Below are 20,707 nucleotides of genomic sequence, written 5' to 3'. Positions count from 1 at the left end.
AGGGAGCAGGCGCTTAGCAACGCTGTCAATCAAACATGTTGCTAACGCTAACAGGAGTGACCTCGGGGACAGAAGGACCTGATTTGTCTGTTATTAATGTTCATATCTTAATAATAATAATAATAATAATGATAAAAATCATAATAAAAAAAATAATTAAATAAAATAAATGATAAGAAAATAATAATAATGAATAAGGAAAGAAATATTTGTCTATTATTAAGATATGAACATTAATAACAACCATAATAATGATAAAAATAGGAACAAACAAAAAAAAGATAATAAATTAAATTAAATTAATAAATAATAATTAATAAGAAAAGAAAGATTTGTTTGTTATTAATGTTCATATCTTGATTTACAGACACAATAGTGAAATAAAAACCTCAGGATCATGTAGAGGGTTAATACGAACATTTAAGACCAGAATGAGTCTGAAGCAGCAGAGACAGAGAAAGGGGACACAGTTTAACAATAGAAAGTGAATTGGAGTGCACACATGATCACTTCCTGGCGGCCACATGGCGGCTAGCAGGCTAGCTCTTTCCATTTATATACAGTTGTCCCTCTTTATACCGCAGTTCACATTTCGCAGTCTCGATTTTTTTTGGTGCAATTTTACATGCTTTTTTTTTTTTTTTTTTACATCGTATGAACGTGCATTGTGTCGTGCGTCCTGATTGGCTGTTGGACTGTAGACCATTGTGTCGTGCGTCCTGATTGGCTGTTGGACTGTAGACCATTGTCCATCAGTCTCCTCCGTGCCGTGTCTCCTGTCCAGTACAGAATGTGTTCAGACAAATTTACATAAACGTTGGATCGCAGTGTGACTCTGAAGTGCTGTACATTTGCGATTTGTTTTCTCCCCGACAAAACCCATAATGTCAATGAAACGTTCTGCACCGACAAAGACGCCTACGAAGGTTTGAACTTTGAGAGAGTTTAAACGAGAGAGAAATGTGAGAAAATGTTAACGCCTGTGTGAGAAAAGTGTATAAAGTGTGTGGTGAGGGGTTTTACAGACAAAAACAGCGAGAATAATTGTTAAAAAAAATAAAGCTGATACTTCTCTGAGTTATTTTTAGAACGTGACCCCCGCGATAAACGAGGGACCACTGTATCTGTCTATGATTCAAACACAGGCACTTTTTCTCCACCCAAATTAATCTGTGAGTGACGGGGGTTTAAACAGTCTGCGTGAATTTTCCAAAGCTGCAGATGGTCTCAGTTACTCTTTAATAAAAACAGAACAAGAATTGTGGTAATTCGTGAAGAAAATTATTATATATGAAGTTTTTGGACGACTTTGAAAGAGCGTTTTTTTCATTCTTTTCATGTCTTGGCTTAGTGTTCACAGCTGTTTAGTGATTTAGTCATAGTTATGCAAATGACGTCACAACATTTCAAATTTTTAGAGCAATATTATGAAAGTCTATGGTGAGTAATGGAGCAGCAGTGACGCTCGCCACCCGGATCCAGAACGAAAATTCCCGTTAATTTTTCTCAGACTTTCCGAAACATTTTCAAACGCCGCTCGGGGATAATCGACTACGCGGAACTAATGACCGGGAGGAGGTTCGGACTCAGGACACACTGGAGGGACTATGTCTCTCTGGCCTGGGAACGCCTTGGGGGACATGTCTAGGGTGAAGGAAGTCTGGGAGTCCCTGCTTAGACTGCAGCCCCCACAACCCGGCCCCGGATAAGAGGAAGAACATGGATGGATGGAACTAATGACAACAAGATTTATAGTTTTATTTAAAAACTTTCTGAAACGTCATAAACAGCAAAGTTATTAAAACGTTTTTCAGAATTTTGTGTTTTAAATGTGCTTTTTGAACTTAAAACAACTGTGTTATGGATTTTAGTTAGCACGTAGCTGGTTAGCATGTAGCTGGTTAGCCTAGATGATGCCTTTGAACTTTAAAAAAAATAAATTTAAGTCTATGGAAAAAGTAATGGAAAATTTACTTTCAGAACCTGAGCAGGCTTTACCGTATTTTCCAGACTATACGTCACTCTGGAGTATAAGTCGCACCAGCCAAAAAATGCATAATAATGAAGAAAAAAACATGTGTAAGTCGCATTTTTTGGGGAAATTTATTTCACAAAATTCGAGACCAAGAACAGACATTTTATCTTTAAAGTCAAGTTCTAATAATAATAATAAAATGTGGAACAACAGGCTGAATACGGAATCTGTTGAGCTCATTTCTCCTGTAAAAGCTCAAAACACTAAATCTGAAATGTGACAGACAAATATAGACGTCTACAACTCCGATCAATATTTAGTTTGTATCCGACGCTAAAAAATCTTAGCGCAATAATTTTAAAAAATGATTTGAGAGGCCATTTTTGACAGGAACAGACGCCTTAGACATGTTTATCTCCTATTTATAACTCCATCCTCAGGCCTATATCTAAACAATAGTGCTAGCCAATATGCTAATAGCCAGTATGCTAATAGGAGTGCCCGTTAGGAGCCTGAACCATTATGCTAAATATGACTCAGACACACTTATGTTTATCACTGATTCAGAGTTTGGATCAGACACAGATGAAATGAACCTTTCTCTCCTTAAAGAACACGTTTATGAGTCTCTGTGTGGCGGAGTTTAACGGGCTCTGTGAACAGTAGCACACTAGCTAGCTCAGTGTGTCTCAAAGCTAACAGTCGCTTTTATTAAAATCAGAAAACTAAATAAACAACCTATGAAAATTATAAAGAATAAAAATAAGGACAACACAATTATTTATATGTAGAATACTTCAGTTTGTGGTGTTGTTTTAATATTATGCCTCAAAATTAGCATTAGCGTTAGCATTGAGACACAAACACATTTCTTCCTAAGCATAAGTGTCTCTGGTGAAGTGTTCATTTTATTTGTGTTTAACCTGCGACAGTGACATTCACCTGCAGCTCCCTGTCCACTGTCTGACCCTGACCCCCTAACCTCTGACCCCTGACCCCTAACCCACCTGCAGCTCCCTGTCCACCGTCTGATCTTTAAATATTTATTCATTTTTTGAGTAACTCGGCAAAACCTCACAGAGATAAAACTGGACAGGAACGCTGACGGTGAAGTTGCCAAGTTCTTTTCTGCGCTGAGCCAATAGTTGTAAAATGCCCTTGATCTCCTCCTATCATTAGCGAACAAGCTAGTTAAGCTCTGCGCAGCCACAGCAATCTACTTTCAGTTTCCATTTGGCCGTATGAAGATAATGTGAGCTAAAAATATCTCTGTGGATGAAGATGAAGCCAAATAAAAACATTCTGCCTCAGTGTCGCTCACATAGACTGTTTATATAAATGGATGTAGCTAACATGCTAGCCGCCGCGTTCCAAATAGAAAGTGATTGTAGGCGCGCTTCCTGCTCCATCGACTCTGGCCTCAGTTCACTTTCTGTGTAAAATCTGTGTCCTCTCTCTGTAGCTGCTGCTTCAGACTCATTTTGGTCTTAAATGTTTTTATTTCACTATTGTGTCTAAATCAAGATATGAACATTAATAACAGACAAATCAGGTCCTTCTTTCCCCGAGGTCGCTCCTGTTAGCGTTAGCAACAGGTTTGATTGACAGCGTTGCTAAGCGCCTGCTCCCTGTTAAACCATTCCTGTACCTTCATCAGCCTCGCTCCTGATTGGCTCTTTGGTTGCTATGATACTCGCGGACAGAACTGGGCTCCAAATTGGCCCCTATAACTGCTAGCCTCGATGAGCTTTTTTTTTTTTTTTTTTTTTTTTTATATATTATTTTGTTTTTCTTTTTTTTTCTTATTTTTCCTTTTATTTTATTATATTTTATTATTTTTTATTTATTTATTTTTTAATTTTATTTTTTTTTGCCTCGATGAGCTTTTTTTAATATATTTTTTTCTCTTTTCTTTTTTTCTTATTTTTCCTTTTATTTTATTATATTTTATTATTTTTTATTTATTTATTTTTTAATTTTATTTTTTTTAGCCTCGATGAGCTTTTTTTAATATATTTTTTTCTCTTTTCTTTTTTTCTTATTTTTCCTTTTATTTTATTATATTTTATTATTTTTTATTTATTTATTTTTTAATTTTATTTATTTTTTGCCTCGATGAGCTTTTTATATATATTTTTTCTTTTTTCTTTTTTTTCTTATTTTTCCTTTTATTTTCTTATTTATTTATTTATTTATTTATTTATTTATTTTATTTTTAATTCTTTTTAGCCTCGTTGAGCTTCATTCGGAGCTGAACGCCGTGGGTGACGTCACACTCACTCAGTCACTCAGTCTCTTACGGAGGGACATTTTTCAGATAAAACGACGTCGCCGCGTGACCTCTATTAGCGACAGTCAAACTCCTGACGTCTCCGTGGCGACGCGTCAGCTCTGTGGGCCCGTCCAGTAAATGAGCAGACGCGGCTGATCCCGTTGAGAATCGGTTCTGTCTGGGAGTATTTTAATCCCATCGCGGCTTTGGCACAACAGTCGTCGTCGGTCTGAGCCTCTGAATAACTCGTCCGTCCTGATGATTAACGTCTTTGAGCGAGACGCGGCTCTAAAGTCCGACGGGTTCAAGGCCCACGAAATGTTTTTAAATGTGATCTGCAGAAAGTTTATAGAGTTATGGTTTAGTAACAGTTCAAGGATGTTTAAATCAAACTCAGAATCAAAGTGAAATTGAGATTAAATAAATAAATAAACAAATACCAAAACTGAAAAAAGAAGAAAATAATCCAACAGACGACTTTAGTGTTACCAGAGCTGGATCGCAACAAAATGAAAGTAGAAGTACTGTACTTAAGTAACATTTTAGGTGTCTGGACTTTACTTAAGTACGTTTTACAGTATGTACTTTACCTTTTACTGTAACTTCAGTACATTTGAGAGCAATATTTGTACTTTTTATTTTTACTTCACTACATTTGAAAGCAGTATCTGTACTTTTTACTTTAACTTCAGTACATTTGAGAGCAGTATCTGTACTTTTTACTTTTACTTCAGTACATTTGAGAGCAGTATCTGTACTTTTTACTTTTACTTCACTACATTTGAAAGCAGTATCTGTACTTTTTACTTTAACTTCAGTACATTTGAGAGCAGTATCTGTACTTTTTACTTTTACTTCAGTACATTTGAAAGCAGTATCTGTACTTTTTACTTCAGTACATTTGAGAGCAGTATCTGTACTTTTTACTTTTACTTCAGTACATTTGAGAGCAGTATCTGTACTTTTTACTTTTACTTCAGTACATTTGAGAGCAGTATCTGTACTTTTTACTTTTACTTCAGTACATTTGAGAGCAGTATCTGTACCTTCTACTTCACTACATTTATGTATCTGTACTTTACTTAAGTACATTTAACAGTGGGTACTTTGTACTTTCACTTCAGTTCATTTCAGAGCAGTACAAACAAAAATATACAAATAAAAACAGAAAAAAGATTCAGTTGTTTCTGTTGAACAAAAATCAGCTCAAATCTTTATCAAAATCACCACATTTGAAGTTTTCAACTCAAAATCTGTGAGAAATACTTTTACTTTTTACTCTTTACAGGTACTTTTAATACTTTTACTTTACGATACTTTTAGTTTTACTTGAGTAAACTGTATTATTGCTGCAGTATTTGTACTTTTACTTAAGTAACAAAAGTGAGTACTTCTTCCACCACTGAGTGTTCCTACATACATTACATATATACTGTGTAGTAGTAGTGGTAGTAGTAATAGTAGTAGTATTTGCCGTGTGCAGCTCTGACTCATTTTTACAGTTCTATTTTTATTTTTATGTCATTTTTTTATGTGAGTAAAATCATTCACATCATAATTATCTCATCTGTTCCACTTTTGTAAATAGGAAAAAAAAACTCAAACTCGTCTTTATTTAGTTTGTGATGAGGGCAGCTGCTGAACTTTTTACACTGTCAGATCTGTGGAGTGGAGGCAGATCTGTGGAGTGGAGTCTGCTGAGCTGTTTACACTGTCGGATCTGTGGAGTGGAGGCTGCTGCACTGTTTACACTGTCGGATCTGTGGAGTGGAGGCTGCTGCACTGTTTACTGTCAGAGCTGTGACAAACGGCTCCAGGCCTCGTTTTCTTTGTGAATCGGTCGCACTCTGACGTCTGTTACATCATCCACATCAGGTCATTTTAACGTGAGCTCAGCAGTTTGGTCGGACACTTCCTTTTCGTCAGTTTGTGTTAGCGTGATGTTAGCGCGATGTTAGCTTTGTGTTAGCAGCACATTTTACACGGTTCTACAGCAGTAAAAGTGACGGGACTTTCAGCTCTTTTGTGGGATCTGAATCACTTGAAAGAGCCGTTCAAAACACTGGCTCTTTTATTATTTATTTATATGATTCTATTTTTTTTGTTTTTTGTGTCTTATACAAAAAATGCCAAGCTCTTTAAGACGCCATTAACAAAATAAAATCCAGTTGTCCAGTTGTCAGACGTGTTACAAAAACCTCATTTAAACAAACTCATCTGATGATTCTTCCAGGTTTTTACTGAGAAATGAAGCCAATTTATAAACATTAGAATTAAACAACCATTAAAACCAGAACATCTCAGAGCACGGGCGGAACATTTCATCAAGTAAAGGGTCAAATAAATTCATCAAAAAATGGACAATACAAGAAAAAATGAGCTTCACTTTCCATTTCTCCAACTCACATAAACAACAGTCTTTTTTTTTTTTTCAGGAACTCGAGAAAACCTCACAGAAGAACGATCCCGGTCGCAGCTGTGCCTCAACGATCCGCGATTCCCACTTAAATTTGACGTAAAATTCAGTCTTAAACGTGTCTTTTAATTAAATATATGTGAAGGTTTTATATGACAAAAACTGCATTTTATCTACAAAAAAATCACACAGAGAATCGACCAAGGCTCAGACGTGGAGTGAGTTTATCCTTTGGAATTATTCAGAATTTCATTACAATAATATTAATTTAAAAACGATCTTTTATCACGACGCCAAATGTGTTTTTTGTGCATAGGTTTCTCTTGATTCTTGTGCCAGTTCAGAGTTAACCAGCGTCAAAATGCAGATAAATTAGACAGAAAAAAGATTTGTTTCCTTTTAAAAATGAGATTCGGATCCAGCCGTTGGCGTTGAGAATCGTTCAAAAGAGCCGAATCACATCCCTAATGGCCAGTCTGACTTTTCTCACCCGTGGTTCTTGTGTTTTCTGTTCACTGTAGTCACGCTTCAGCCTTTGGCAAGAGCGACAACCACAAGTAACGCAAAAATATATAAATAAATGGAAAGATTCTGCCACCCCAGTAAATCAAGCCCTTACTGTGCTCCCCTGGCAGAAACACATTACATAAGACTGTAAAAGATGAACAGACAAGACCAAACAAGGGATGTGAGGTGCCTGGAATTAAACATGTCACTTTGAAAGCTGTTATTTTTGGGTTTAAAATGTGTTTTTTTTGCAATAATGGAAAGTGTTAATTCAAAATCCGTCCCTCTCGTGGCGTATTGTGCGATTGAGGATTAGAATATCGAGCGTACGGTGGCACAGCTTACAATAGTTGTCCTTGAATCCACAGATGTGACACAGGAAAAGCTGCAAATCCATTTTTCAGATTCAGTTTTCAAAGCGCAGAGACTCAAAATAACAAAATATATATATACAACAAGAGTCTGGTCCTGTCACTGATCTTAATTTTTGACAATAATCCTCAAAAAACTGAACTGAAATGAGTTAAACGGCTTTGAATAATCATGGAAATCTATTGAAATCTGAAATAACAACGCTAATAAAACACTAGTCTTATCAGTGATTCTGTTTTTTGTTTTTTTTGGCAGGAACGCACACAGTAGAAGACCCAGCGCCGCTTCTGCTTCTTACCTTCTGCTGGAGGAAGCCCTGACCTCGGCTAAACTCATGTGGTCAGCGGGGAGCCGGAGACGGGACGGCGAAACGCGATCTGACCCTTTAAGACGTCATCTCACGCTCGAGGTAACGTCCCCGGCCTCACATCCAGACGTGTGGGCAGCGGGACCACTTCATCTTAATACTGGAGATGCTCCGAGCCCCATTGAGTCCCGGAGAGTGAAGCGAGAGAGTGAAGAGAGGATGGACGGAGGAGGAGAGGGAGAGAGAGGGAGAGGAGGAGGAATAAAAGAACGGATCAGGGTTTAATACGGAGAGCTTGGACTTATAATTCAAAGTGCCACACCCCCAAGTCCTGCTGCTCCTGCCCTGCACAAAACAGATTTATATCATTGTTTCTTTACATGAACTAAATTTACATAAACGTTGGATCTCAGTGTGACTCTGAAGTGCTGTACGTTTGCAATTTGTTTTCTCCCCCGACAAAACCCACAATGTCGATGAAACGTTCTGCACCGACAAAGACGCCTACGAAGGTTTGAACTTTGAGAGAGTTTAAACGAGAGAGAAATGTGAGAAAATGTTAACGCCTGTGTGAGAAAAGTGTATAAAGTGTGTGGTGAGGGGTTTTACAGACAAAAACAGAGAGAATAATGTAAAAAATAAAGCTGATACTTCGCCGATTGCGGGTTATTTTTCGAGCGTGACCCCTGAGATAAACCAGGGTCCACTGTATCGCACGGCTAATTTATTTTTTGGTTTGAGACGGGGGGTTTTGTTACGAAACACAATCCTTCCTTGAACAGGAATGGAGGCCTCAGACATCACCTTTCCCACATCGATATCTCCATCGTCAGACCCAAAGCAAACAAAGAGAACAATAGAGCAAGCCAAGATTCTGATAGGTGTGAAAAACAACCATTAAGAGTTGTGTGAATATGCGAATTATGTCTCAGGCACAGTGCACACTTAACCCTATGTCGTCGGATGTTAGCGTCGCCGATAGACTCGCGGTTGCCGACTTTCCATCACCGTAACTCCGCAACCGATTGTGCGTCATGTAAATTCAAACGGCGTCTCAAAGCAGAAACATGAGGCTCTTTAAATATGTTACTGTCATTACGGTGATGCGCTTACGTCGCCCTCGAAGACGACCAATCAGAGCGCAGGAGCTGGGGGGATTTTCCCAGTCACTTATTCGATGCGTCAATGGAAAAATAAGGATGGATGTGTAAAATAGAGGAAGTTGTGTGAAAAATGCAGCACATTCTGATACTTTTATTAACATGATTTTTACATCTAAAAAGAATAAGAGTCGAGGTGAGCTGTACTGGTTTATAATGTGCTCAGTCATTAAAGGGTTAATGTCGCTCAATAGACCTGGACTACAAACAGAAACTGTAAACAAAAGCTGTTTTGAGTTTTAGTGTCGTTAGCGCCTCCTTCAGACAGATATAAGGCAGTGTCCAGCAGGAATCTGACCAGAACTGAAGCCAAACGTCTTGACTCCTGCAACAATTTGTCCAGTGACAGATTTCACTTTTGCCTTTTACTATAATTTGTTTTTTGATTGATTTTATAACCAAAAACAGGAAATACGCAGGTTATGGCAACATTTTCACATGGGATCTTGATTGGATTAGCAACGCTGTCAATCAAACCTGTTGCTAACGCTAACAGGAGCGACCTCGGGGAAAGAAGGACCTGATTTGTCTGTTATTAATGTTCATATCTTGATTTACAGACACAATAGTGAAATAAAAACCCCAGGATCATGTAGAGGGTTAATACGAACATAAGCCTTAAATGTTGGCGTCGATGGAGCTGGAATCGTGCACATGATCACTTCTTGTTTGTAGCGCGTCGTTAGCATGTTAGCTCTGTCCATTTATATAAACATTCTATGCGTTTCCTCCAGTTCATATAAATAAAGATCTTTCTGTGCAGGTTTTTTACAGTGAATACAGCACAAATGACCTTCACCGACGTCGACACACTCGATTATCTCAAACGTCCAGAGAAATTCTGAATATCTACAGAAAACCTCAGACCGTCCGGAGCCGATTCGTCTGATGGTTTGAAAAGAAACGGCCGACTGAGCGAAGGCCGAGGATTTTTTTGGAACTGAGCGATTTTGGTTGATATAAAACTCTCTTTATTAAACTTTTCAAAGAATCAGGAGTAAGAGCACGAGAAGAGAAGAGGAGCCTCAAACGCAGCACAAACTGACTCAGATCATTCACATTTCAAACATAAAACACCAACTTTAAAGAGACGCCTTACACTGCTCTGTGTTTTAATGTTTCCTCGTCACAAACAGACCTGGAGTTGTGTTTTTTTGTTTCATTCTCACATGTTTAACACACAAACCTGCAGATTTAGGCTGAGTTCTTCTCTCAAACTGAAAACGCTCTGTTCCACCTTGTGATGTCATCGTGTGGTGATACAGGAAGTGCTCCACTGTGTTTTTAAACTCCACACACCTTCATTTATAGAAGCATTTGGATCATTTCAGACCTGGATTTTCTTTCTGTCCTCCTCTTTTCTTCTCTCTTTTATTAGATACTTTCTGCCTTTTCTTTCTTTTTTAATTATCCCCCTTTCTCTTCTTCTATCACTCTCTCCTTTTCTCTTATCATTCCTCCTTTCCTCTTTCTCCCTCTGTCTGTCCTCTTCATCTCTCTCTTTTTCTTCCTCTATCTCCCTTTCCCATTTTCTCTGTCTCGCTCTTTTTCTCCCTTTTCTCTTTTTTTCTCCATCTCCCCTTCTCTCTTTTTCTACCTTTCTCTTTTTCTCTCTCTTTCTGTCCTCTCCCTCTTTTTCTCCTCTTTTATTAGCTACTTTCTTCTCCTTTTTGTAAGTATCCCCCTTTCCTCTTCCTCTCTCTCCCTTTCTCTCATTACTCTTTCTTTCCTCTCTCTCTTTCTCTCTCTCTTATCCCTCTTTCTTTTCTCTTTCTTCTCTTGAATCATTTTAATCATTTCCGCTCTGGAGTTGTCTCTTATCTCGACTGAACTAAAGGTAAAAGGAGCTGTTCACTTTGAAAACTACCACTTGATGACATCACAAGGTGGAACAGAGCATTTTGAGCTTTGGAGGTGTCATAAAGTCTCATTGTTTTTAGAATTTCTGATACTGTTGATTTGACAGAACCTCGTGGCTTATTCATTTATACGACTTAATCAAATCCTTCACTTTTCACTGTGTATAATGTAAATAATAATAATGTTTTTATGCTGTTTTATGCTTTTCCACCTTCAGGAAACTCAAATCACTTCACAGCTGCTCGTCTGTGGGAGCTGGAATTGCACCATCAGCCTGTGGGTCAGTAATTATGTTTTTATATGTTGAGAGCTGGACTTGAACACTCTACAAACTGAAGCCCACTCACTGAGACAGAGGAAATATTTACAATAGTTCAGTGATGATCAGATAAATTTATATAAAATAAATATGTACCAGCTGAGCTCAAAGTAAACTCTACTAACGCCAAAAACCCAGCCAGAGCTTTATTTTAGTCCTTAATGATTTGTATTTCATAACATTTGTGGTGCATTTTCTGCTTTTGTATCAAGGCTTCATTTCAAACATGAAGAGTCAGAGCTGGTGTTTCATACAGAGTCAGATTAAACTGAACGAGACACAGACTCAATAAATGACCTGCTCATCTCTGAAAAAGTAAAGATTTTAATGGAAACAGAAGCACAAAGAGGAAATGGTGCTCTGTGCTCTGCTGCCACCTGCTGGTCTCAAGTGTCACCACAAAGAATAAAAACAAATGTAGTGTTTTCAGTGAATTTATTTTTGAAAAATAATATTCATATAAATAACAAGATAACCATGTAACCATTATGTAATGCAATAATCCAGTAAAGAAATAGACACTTTGATTTGAGGGAATCAAGATAAAACAGAAACATGTAAACAATTTAAAAGAAAACAAATATTGAGCAGTAAAATCGTTTGTCTCAGTCGCTGGGGCTCGTCACCGTTTCTGTTCTGTGGGAGGGGTTAGCTGCCTTTGTCGTTTCTATTTGTCGATAGAAATCACAAACTCTCAGCATGTTTGTTCAGTGCAGGTTCAAAACATTTGTGTTTTTAGGTCAAGTCACGTGAGCTTTAGTGGAAATGAGTTAATGTAAAATGAAGGTGTCTCCTCGTGGAGCCTCCTCTGACTCTAGACTCTGCGTTGTTTCTGTTCTGGTCGTGCAGTTCCTGAGTTCGTGTTTGAGCTCAGAGAGCTGCTGCGTGTGGTTGGACAGAGTCCCGTTCACCTGCAGGAGGACGTCTGTGGACTGTTTCTCCAGCTCCTCCCTGATCCTCTCCAGATCTTCTGTCAGGACGGTCAGGCCTTTGCACTGATGCTCCACGCTCGCCACCCGCCCGCCCACCTCCGTCACCTCCTTCTGAACGCCCATAGCTGTGCTCCGGCAGCCCCTCACCTCATCGGCCACTCTCCTCTTCATGTCCGACAGCTCCCCCTTGAGGCGGGTGAGTCTGCGCTCTCCTGAGCCCAGCATAGAGGCCTGGCGGCTGACCAGCTGCACCACGCCCTTTATCTGATGGGCGAGCCGGGCCTCTCGCTCGTGCCACGTGCTGTTGGCCTGGTCCACCTGGTCCTGCAGCCCCTTCAGCGTGTGGTTCACAGAAAACATGTTGAACTTCAGAACTGTGAGCTCCCCGTGAATGGGCGAGTCCTGCTCCTGGAGGTGCTTCAGGAGGCTCTGGAGTGTGGCGTTGAGTCTGTTTAAGCGGTCAGTCTGAGCGTCCAGTGTCCCGCTCACGTTTGGCTCATTCACGCTGGCGTCTGCCTGGACGGGGGAGGGGGTTTGAGGGGGAGAGCAGGACGAGGAGCAGAGCGTCTCCAGACTCTGGATCTGTTTCTGCACTCTGTCCACATCCACCTCCAGTCGGCTCTGCAGAGACTCCAGCTCTGTCTCCAGTGTGGGGATGGCGTGGCCCTCCAGCAGAGAGGGGGCAGTAGCGTTACTCAGCTCCTCCACAGCGGTCAGAAGGCGACTCTCCAGAGCCCTCAGCTTAGCCTCCATTCTGTCCTCTATAGTGAGTCTCATTTCCGCCGCCTCAAACACGTCGTTTCTCCTCTCAGTGTCGTTACTCTGATTGTGTCCTGTGACATTGAGCTTCTCCTCTAAGTACGCCACGCGGCCCTCTAAAACGCCCTCGATGTGGTCCTTGTGCCCGCTCATCTCCACCCGCAGATGCCCCTGTGACTGGTTCAGTCCCGTCATCGATGTTTCCAGGAGGTCCAGTCTTTGCTCTAAACCTGCCGTTCGACCACAGCAGCTGTTCGTCGCTTTGAGGTCGTTGATTTGCAGCTGAAGCTGAATGATCTCAGTTTTTAAATCTGTGGTGCTGTCCACTAAAGCGTCCTGTAGGTGGTGCTGTGTTAGTCCTTGTTCTTTCTTGCACTGATGCTGCACATCTCCAGCCTTCTCCACACAGCGGTTCTCTGCTGTTTCTACTCGTTTCTCAAACCCTCCCAGTATCTCTGTCCGGGCCGCGCTGAGCTTGGTGTCCATCATGGTTTCTAGAGCTTTGTTGTCCTCAGAAACGACCCGGGAGTTTTGGTTCGATAGTTTTTTCAGCGCCTGGTTGTGTCCGCTCACTGCTGCTTTCAGCTCTTTCAGCTCTGATATTTTGACCCGCAGCTCAGATTTCAGACCATCTACTTTTTCTTTTAGTTCTGTTAATTCTGGGATGGTTTGCGCTCCATCGATGCCGTCTGCGTGAGTGTCTCCTGGAATCTCTCCAAAACCGACAGAGGAGGAGCCCGAGGCGGCGGCGGCGGCAGCCTGCACAGGGGCGGGGGCAGCGGAGAGCAGAGTGGAGAGCATTCTGTTGGCGTCTTCTCTGAGAGAGGCTCGTAGACTGCCCTCTAGTGCCTGGACTGTGCCTCGCAGCGTCTCCAGACCATGATTCAAACGCTGCACTTCCTCCTCCATCTGGAGCAGCCTCTCCTCCATCGCACTGGTGACGGTTTGAGCTACAGGGAAAGACACAACCATCAGCTTATTTATTACATTTGGTCACAGACACTTGTGTTTTCCCAGAGCTCACCTTCAGGAGCCACAGTCTCCTCTGGCAGATGTTCCTCTGGGCCGTGGAGCTCGGAGACAGGCCCGTGCTCGTGGTGCAGGGGGCCCGGGTGATGCAAGGAGTCCTGGTGCTGGAGGGGGTCCGGGTGCTGGAGGGGGTCTACGTGTTCGGGCGGGTGCTCAGTCTCCGCTGTATGAGGCTCAAAGGAGGAGTCTGGGTAGGACGAGGACGAGGAGGAGGAGGTTGGAGGATCAAAATGTCCCTGAGTGTTAAATCCTGTGGTTGAAGGTAGGTGAGGTTGAGCCCATTGGGGATCTTGAAATGGCGGCCTGCTCATTGGGGGCCCCTTCATCATGGGTGGACCCTTCATCATGGGTGGACCCTTCATCATGGGTGGACCCTTCATCATTGGTGGACCTTTAAACGGCGGCACGTAGTGATGATACGCCCCCTCCATGCAGGCGTAACCGTTGTACCCGGGACAGCAGCGCCACTCCAGCTCTGTCACAGTTTTATGTTCCACTTTAAACATGGGCTTATACATCAGTCGATATCTGAAAGACAAAACGCTGGGGCTTTAGCTTGAGTTTGGGTTTAAAACGGTTCATATTTTGTCTGTAACTCACTGCAGAGTCGGGCATTTTTGTCCCCAGGTGCACTTGTTGTATTCAGCTTTGACGTAAGGAGCTGATCCGTCTTGGACAGTGAATGACACCAACTTTTCAACAACGTACGCGCAGTGGTTCCTTTGAAAAGAGGACGTAAAATAGACCAAATTTAAAAATCAGATGAACAGATATATACAGAATAATATCAGAAGGACTTACTTATGTCGGCTGGTGGGGTTCCCTGGTTCGTAGTGCGCACCTGGACCTTTATATGGAAAATACTGAGGAGGTCTGTAGAATTTGGCCTCAGTCAGAGTCAAAAACACAGCGACGAGGACGACAGGACTATTCATGTTGTGGTTGTCTTGGAAATATCTCCTTGTATCACCTCTATAAATATCCAACGATAAAATACACTCCAGGTACTTCAATCATCTGGAGGGAATAATAAAAAAAATACAGTAAAAATTAACCCAAAATGTAAAAAAAAAAAAAAGTCAGTGGGTGAACTCCATGTAAAGTCAGAGTCCCGTGTCGTCCTCCTGTGTCCTCCCGTGTCCTTGCTGGGTCTGATGTTTTGTCCAAATGTGCGCTCCTGCAGTGTGAGGTGTGGAGCTGCGCCTGTCACTAAAAGAGCCTCCTGTGACATCATCTGCATAGCTCCTCCCACTTACCCACAAAACGACACCAAACTGACACGAGAGGCGCAGTGGAATCTGTTACGCAGCTAAAGGAAATATCAGGTTTAGGATGATGTTTGTGCACAGACTTGTTTAAATTTAACATAAAAATATAGAATAAACACTTTTAGATGTTTATAAAAAATAAGCTGCTTAAGTGACGAGTTGTACGGGAGTGTGTGTGTGTGTTTAGTTTAATGTTGTACTGTGTGTTCTGACTTGTGTAGTGTTTTACAAAAGTGCCTTGTTTGAAAAGAAAACCGCCCAGAAAAAGGAAAAGGGAACTCCCCTCTGAGCTAAACTTATGTCGGAACATAAAGACTTGTTTCATAAAGAAAACACGACCTGAACAAGCTCCACATCTGGAGGTGGGTCCCCTGCTCCTGACACGTTTGACCCAGCGGCACCGAAGGACGGGTCAAATGCAGGGGACAAATTTCTCTATAGAGCAATAAAGAGGGACTTAACCTTAAATAGTTAATTTTTATATAGTGCTTAACTCAAGGAACCACTCACACATTCACTCACACATTCATACACCAGTGCACACAGACACTGGGGCGAAGGGGGACAGTGTTTTGCCCAAGGACACAACAACAGCATTGATTTGTAGGAGCTGGAATTGCACCGTCAATGTGCTGTGGGTCAAATGGATCTGTGGATCTGACCACCAATGATGTTTTTGTTTGATAGTTGGTTTATTTTCTTTGGTCAGTTAGTATGATCATGAAAAGCACAAAAATAACATAAAAATACTGCAGAAATAGTACAAAAAATATCACAAAAATAAAACAATAGCACAAAAATAACACAAAAATAGCACAAAATAAAACGATAATAGCACAAAAATAACACAAAAACAGCACAAAAATAAAACAATAATAGCACAAAAATAACACAAAAATAGCACAAAATAAAACAATAATAGCACAAAAATAACACAAAAACAGCACAAAAATAAAACAATAATAGCACAAAAATAACACAAAAATAGCACAAAATAAAACAATAATAGCACAAAAATAACACAAAAATAGCACAAAATAAAACAATAATAGCACAAAAATAACACAAAAACAGCACAAAAATAAAACAATAATAGCACAAAAATAACACAAAAATAGCACAAAAATAAAACAAAAATAGCACAAATATAAAACAAAAATAAAACAATAATAGCACAAAAATAACACTTAAAAAAACCCAAAATAGCACAAAAATAACTCAAAAATAGTACAAAAATAACACACAAAATAGTACAAAAATAGCACAAAATGGCATAAAAATAACAGCACAACTCTTATTGTTATTGTTATTTTCTCCAGACTGAAGGGTTCAGGCTGAAGTTTAACACTTATTTTGCCAAAGTCTCTTCACATATAAAACTAACTCCTCATGAATGTAACAAAGGAGACCTCTGTACACACACACACACACACACACACACTCACACACTCACACACACTCACACAGGCAGTTGAGAACGGGACTCAAACCACCAACTTTAACATCAAAGGGCAAACACTCTACCAACTGAGCCACCGTGGCCCCGCCCTGACCATGACTCATCATATTTGTCCCGTACTCTCCTGTAAAATATGTCAATCTTTCCTCCAGTTACAGGCTAAAAGTAGAAACATTTTCCCCTTGTTTTTTCTGTCCCTGAATAAGACGATCATTGTGCACGTTCTGTGGCAGTGATCTTTTGCTTTGCTGTTTTTAATGAGCCCATTTCCTGTTTCCTGTTTATTGTAGAACCACCTCTTTTACCTAGAAACACCCTGGTCGTCACAAGCGGCCTGTATATTTCACCCCATTTGTCAACAAGCTCTTATTGTGCCGCTGAAACACATTTGCGGCGCACGGCTCTCGCTCTCAGACGTCCCGGTGCTGCGAAACAAGCGCACCTTTATCCGGCCTCGCGCTGGCAGCTCCACCCAGACCCCGGCCTCAATGCCATCTCTGAGCTACATCACCGTCATAACACCTACGTCACGGCTCAGGCTCCTGCTCCACTCTGTCACTTTCAAAACTGTTTTTTCTTCTTTCTTTTTTTTTTTTAACTTTTTCTGCAAACCAGATTAAAACTTTGTCCTGGTCGCTCCTGGAGGTCTGAGGGACACATGGGGCAAGTGTTGTTGTCCTGTCCTCTCCTTGGGGTCTGGGGGACACTCCTGGGGGTCTGGGGGACACATGGGATGAGTGTCTTTGTCCTGTCCATTCCTGGAGGTCTGGGGGACACATGGGCCCACTGTCTTTGTCCTGGTCGCTGCTGGCGATCTGGGGGACACTGAGGGACACATGAGCTGAGTGTTGTTGTCCTGGTCACTCCTGGAGGTCTGGAGGACACATGGGGCGAGTGTCTTTGTCCTGTCCGCTTCTGGATGTCTGGGGGACACATGGGGCGAGTGTTGTTATCCTGTCCTCTCCTGGGGGTCTGGGGGACACTCTTGGAGGACTGGGGGACACATGGGATGAGTGTCTTTGTCCTGGTCACTCCTGGAGGTCTGTGGGACACTTCTGGAGGTCTGGAGGACACATGGCCTGAGTGTCCTGTCCTGGACATCTGGGGGACACGTGGCCTGAGCGTCCTGTCCTGGATGTCTGGGGGACACATGGCCTGAGTGTCCTGTCCTGGACGTCTGGGGGACACATGGGCTGAGTGTCCTGTCCTGGACATTTGGGGGACACGTGGCCTGAGTGTCCTGTCCTGGACGTCTGGGGGACACGTGGCCTGAGTGTCCTGTCCTGGACGTCTGGGGGACACATGGCCTGAGTGTCCTGTCCTGGACGTCTGGGGGACACATGGCCTGAGTGTCCTGGACGTCTGGGGGACACATGGCCTGAGTGTCCTGTCCTGGACGTCTGGGGGACACATGGTTGTTTAATGTGTTTATTTTGACGCCCCTTCTCCACATTCTGACTCCGTTTGTAAAACTCTGTGTAAACTTTTACTCCAGAGACTGATCCAGTTTGATTCGAGCTCTACTGCAGTACACGAAGTACAAATACACAGAGGTACACTTAAAACTGTACTTTGAAAACTGCATGTATATGTATATAAATGTGTAGTACATGTGAGAGCAGTATCTGTACTTTTACTCTACACTTTTGAACAGAACTATTTTTAAGCAAAACAAAAATATACAAAATAAATATACAAGTAAAGTACTGTACTTAAGTATCGGTACTCCAAGTAGATTTTGCAGTGGGTACTTTTTACTTTTACTTCACTACATTTGATATTTAAATACATTTTTGAGCTGGTATTTGTACTGTGCTGTGAATTATGGGTAAAGTTACACTGTGTGGCTTTACTGCTGTGGTTCTACCTCCTGCTCGTTTCCATGGAGACTGTATCTAGGCTGAAATGTTCCACGGTATCTGTACTTTACTTAAGTACATTTACCAGTGTGTACTTTTTACTTTTACTTGAGTACATGTGAGAGCAGTATCTGTACTTTTTACTCCACTACATTTTTGACCTGGAAAAGTAAAAGTATTTTTCTTAGAGTTTAAAACCTGCTGAAAAGTCTGAGGTTTATTTTTAACACGTTTAACAAAAATATAAAAATAAAAACAGAAAAAATAAAATAAAAAATAGATAGAAAAAAAAACTATCGATTTTTTTTTGTTTCTGTTCAAACTTCAGCTCAAATTGTTATAAAAAAAATCACCACAATTGAAACTTTAAAGACTCAAAATCTGTGAGAAATACTTTTACTTTTTACTCTTTCGGTACATTTTAAACATGTACTTTAATACTTTTACTTAAGTTGATTTTACATGTGATACTTTTTACTTTTACTCGAGTATTTTTGCTCCGGTGTCTGTACTTTTACTTCAGTAACAAAATGGAGTACTTCTTCCATCACTCTAAATACTTATTTGTACAAAATGGCAGAATTTAGTCCAATTAAAAGTTTATTTTTTTATCACTTTAAAAATGACATGAGCTGAATAAAGTTTTTTACATAAAAAGTTTAAAAAAAACTGAAAACAAATGACACAAAATATAAAAAAAGAAAACTCCAAGACGTCCAGTGTCTCTGTTGTAGTTATATTTATATTATATTTATATTATATTTATGTTATATTTATGTTGTATTTGTTTTATATTTATATTATATTTATGTTATATTTATATTATATTTATGTTATATTTATGTTGTATTTGTTTTTTATTTGTTATATTTGTTTTATATTATATTTATGTTATTTGTGTTATATTTATGTTATATTTATATTATATTTATGTTATATTTGTTTTATATTTGTTTTATCTTTACTTGTTTTTGTTGTGATGTTAAAACCAGATTAAGTTCATTTTAAACTGTTTGAACATCTGCCGCTGTGTGTGTGGTCGGAGCGGCTCGTATCCGCTGGCGTTACATTAACAGCCCCGTGTGAGGACGGCGAGCGTTAAACTTCACAAACACAGACGCACTTTGACCTCGCGGCTCAGTCTGAGGCTTTAAAACTCCGATATCTGACTCCTGTGAGGTTTAATCCACGTCCTGATGCTCAAAAACAGACCTGGAGTTGTGTTTTGTGTTTCGTTCACACACGTTTGCATAACACTGGTTTATTAGACTGAGCTCAAAATGCGACATTCCACCTTGTGATGTCATCAAGTGGTCTTTTTGTTTGTTTTTTTAAGTCAATACAACATCTCCTTTTACCTTTAGTTCAGTCGAGATCAGTGGCAACTCCAGAGCTGAAATAATCCAAATGATTCGAGAAATGAAGGTTTAAAAACACAGTGGAGCACTTCCTGTATCACCACATGATGACATCACAAGGTGGAACAGAGCGTTTTCAGTTTGAGAGAAGAAGAACTCAGTCTAAATCTGCAGGTTTGTGTGTTAAACATGTGAGAATGAAACAAAAAACAAAACTCCAGGTCTGTTTGTGACGAGGAAACGACATTAAAACAGATCAGAGCAGTGCATTATGGGAGTTTGAGTTTTTATTTCAAATGTAACTGTCCAGGAGTGAAAATAAAGCAGTTCAGCACAAGTACAACTGAATACTGAGTACTTCTACGCAGCTTTACTTCAGTTTCTCTGTTTGTTTGTATTATTTATGTCTAATTAGAGACAAAAAGAGCTGTTTTATATTTTTATCACTAATATTGAAGTACCGTTGTGTTTTCCCTTCATTTTTATAAAAGTAACTACTCTAAAACCACCAGAGAGAGTACAGTACCAGATTACAGTTACTCAAAGTGACTCGTGTGTGTGGTGTTGTTGCTGCTGTGTGTGTGGTGTTGTTGCTGCTGTGTGTGTGTGTGTGGTGTTGCTGCTGTGTGTGTGGTGTTGTTGCTGCTGTGTGTGTGTTGTTGCTGCTGTGTGTGAGCGCCCTCTTGTGGCTGGACATGCTGTTTCCTCATAATGAAGTGGGTCAGTACTGCGCATGCGTGACTCTGATCAGTTTTTTTACATGTTCCTCAAACAAAAGCCTCACTCTGGACTAATCTTTAATGTTCTCAGTGAATATTCTGGATCTTTGAAGTTTTCTCCGTTTTCTCCCGTGAA

The 20,707-nt window shown here is 40.5% G+C and overlaps 1 protein-coding gene across 1 annotated transcript; it reads right to left on the bottom strand.

Moving 5' to 3' along the window:
• Positions 1-11,924: 11,924 nt before the first annotated feature.
• emilin3a (elastin microfibril interfacer 3a) lies at positions 11,925-14,863 on the bottom strand. The gene is made up of 4 exons (XM_033968937.2): positions 14,710-14,863; positions 14,509-14,628; positions 13,904-14,436; positions 11,925-13,829 (listed from the first exon to the last, which is right to left on the bottom strand). The coding sequence occupies exons 1-4, from the start codon at positions 14,841-14,843 to the stop codon at positions 11,959-11,961; spliced, it is 2,658 nt and encodes an 885-aa protein (XP_033824828.1). The 5' UTR covers positions 14,844-14,863; the 3' UTR covers positions 11,925-11,958.
• Positions 14,864-20,707: the final 5,844 nt, after the last annotated feature.

The sequence above is a fragment of the Periophthalmus magnuspinnatus genome, chromosome 7, assembly GCF_009829125.3.
Source record: "Periophthalmus magnuspinnatus isolate fPerMag1 chromosome 7, fPerMag1.2.pri, whole genome shotgun sequence".
Classification (NCBI taxonomy): Eukaryota; Metazoa; Chordata; class Actinopteri; order Gobiiformes; family Gobiidae; genus Periophthalmus; species Periophthalmus magnuspinnatus.
The sequence above is the reverse complement of the archived record's forward strand: the minus strand, read 5'-3'. Positions and strand labels throughout refer to the sequence as shown.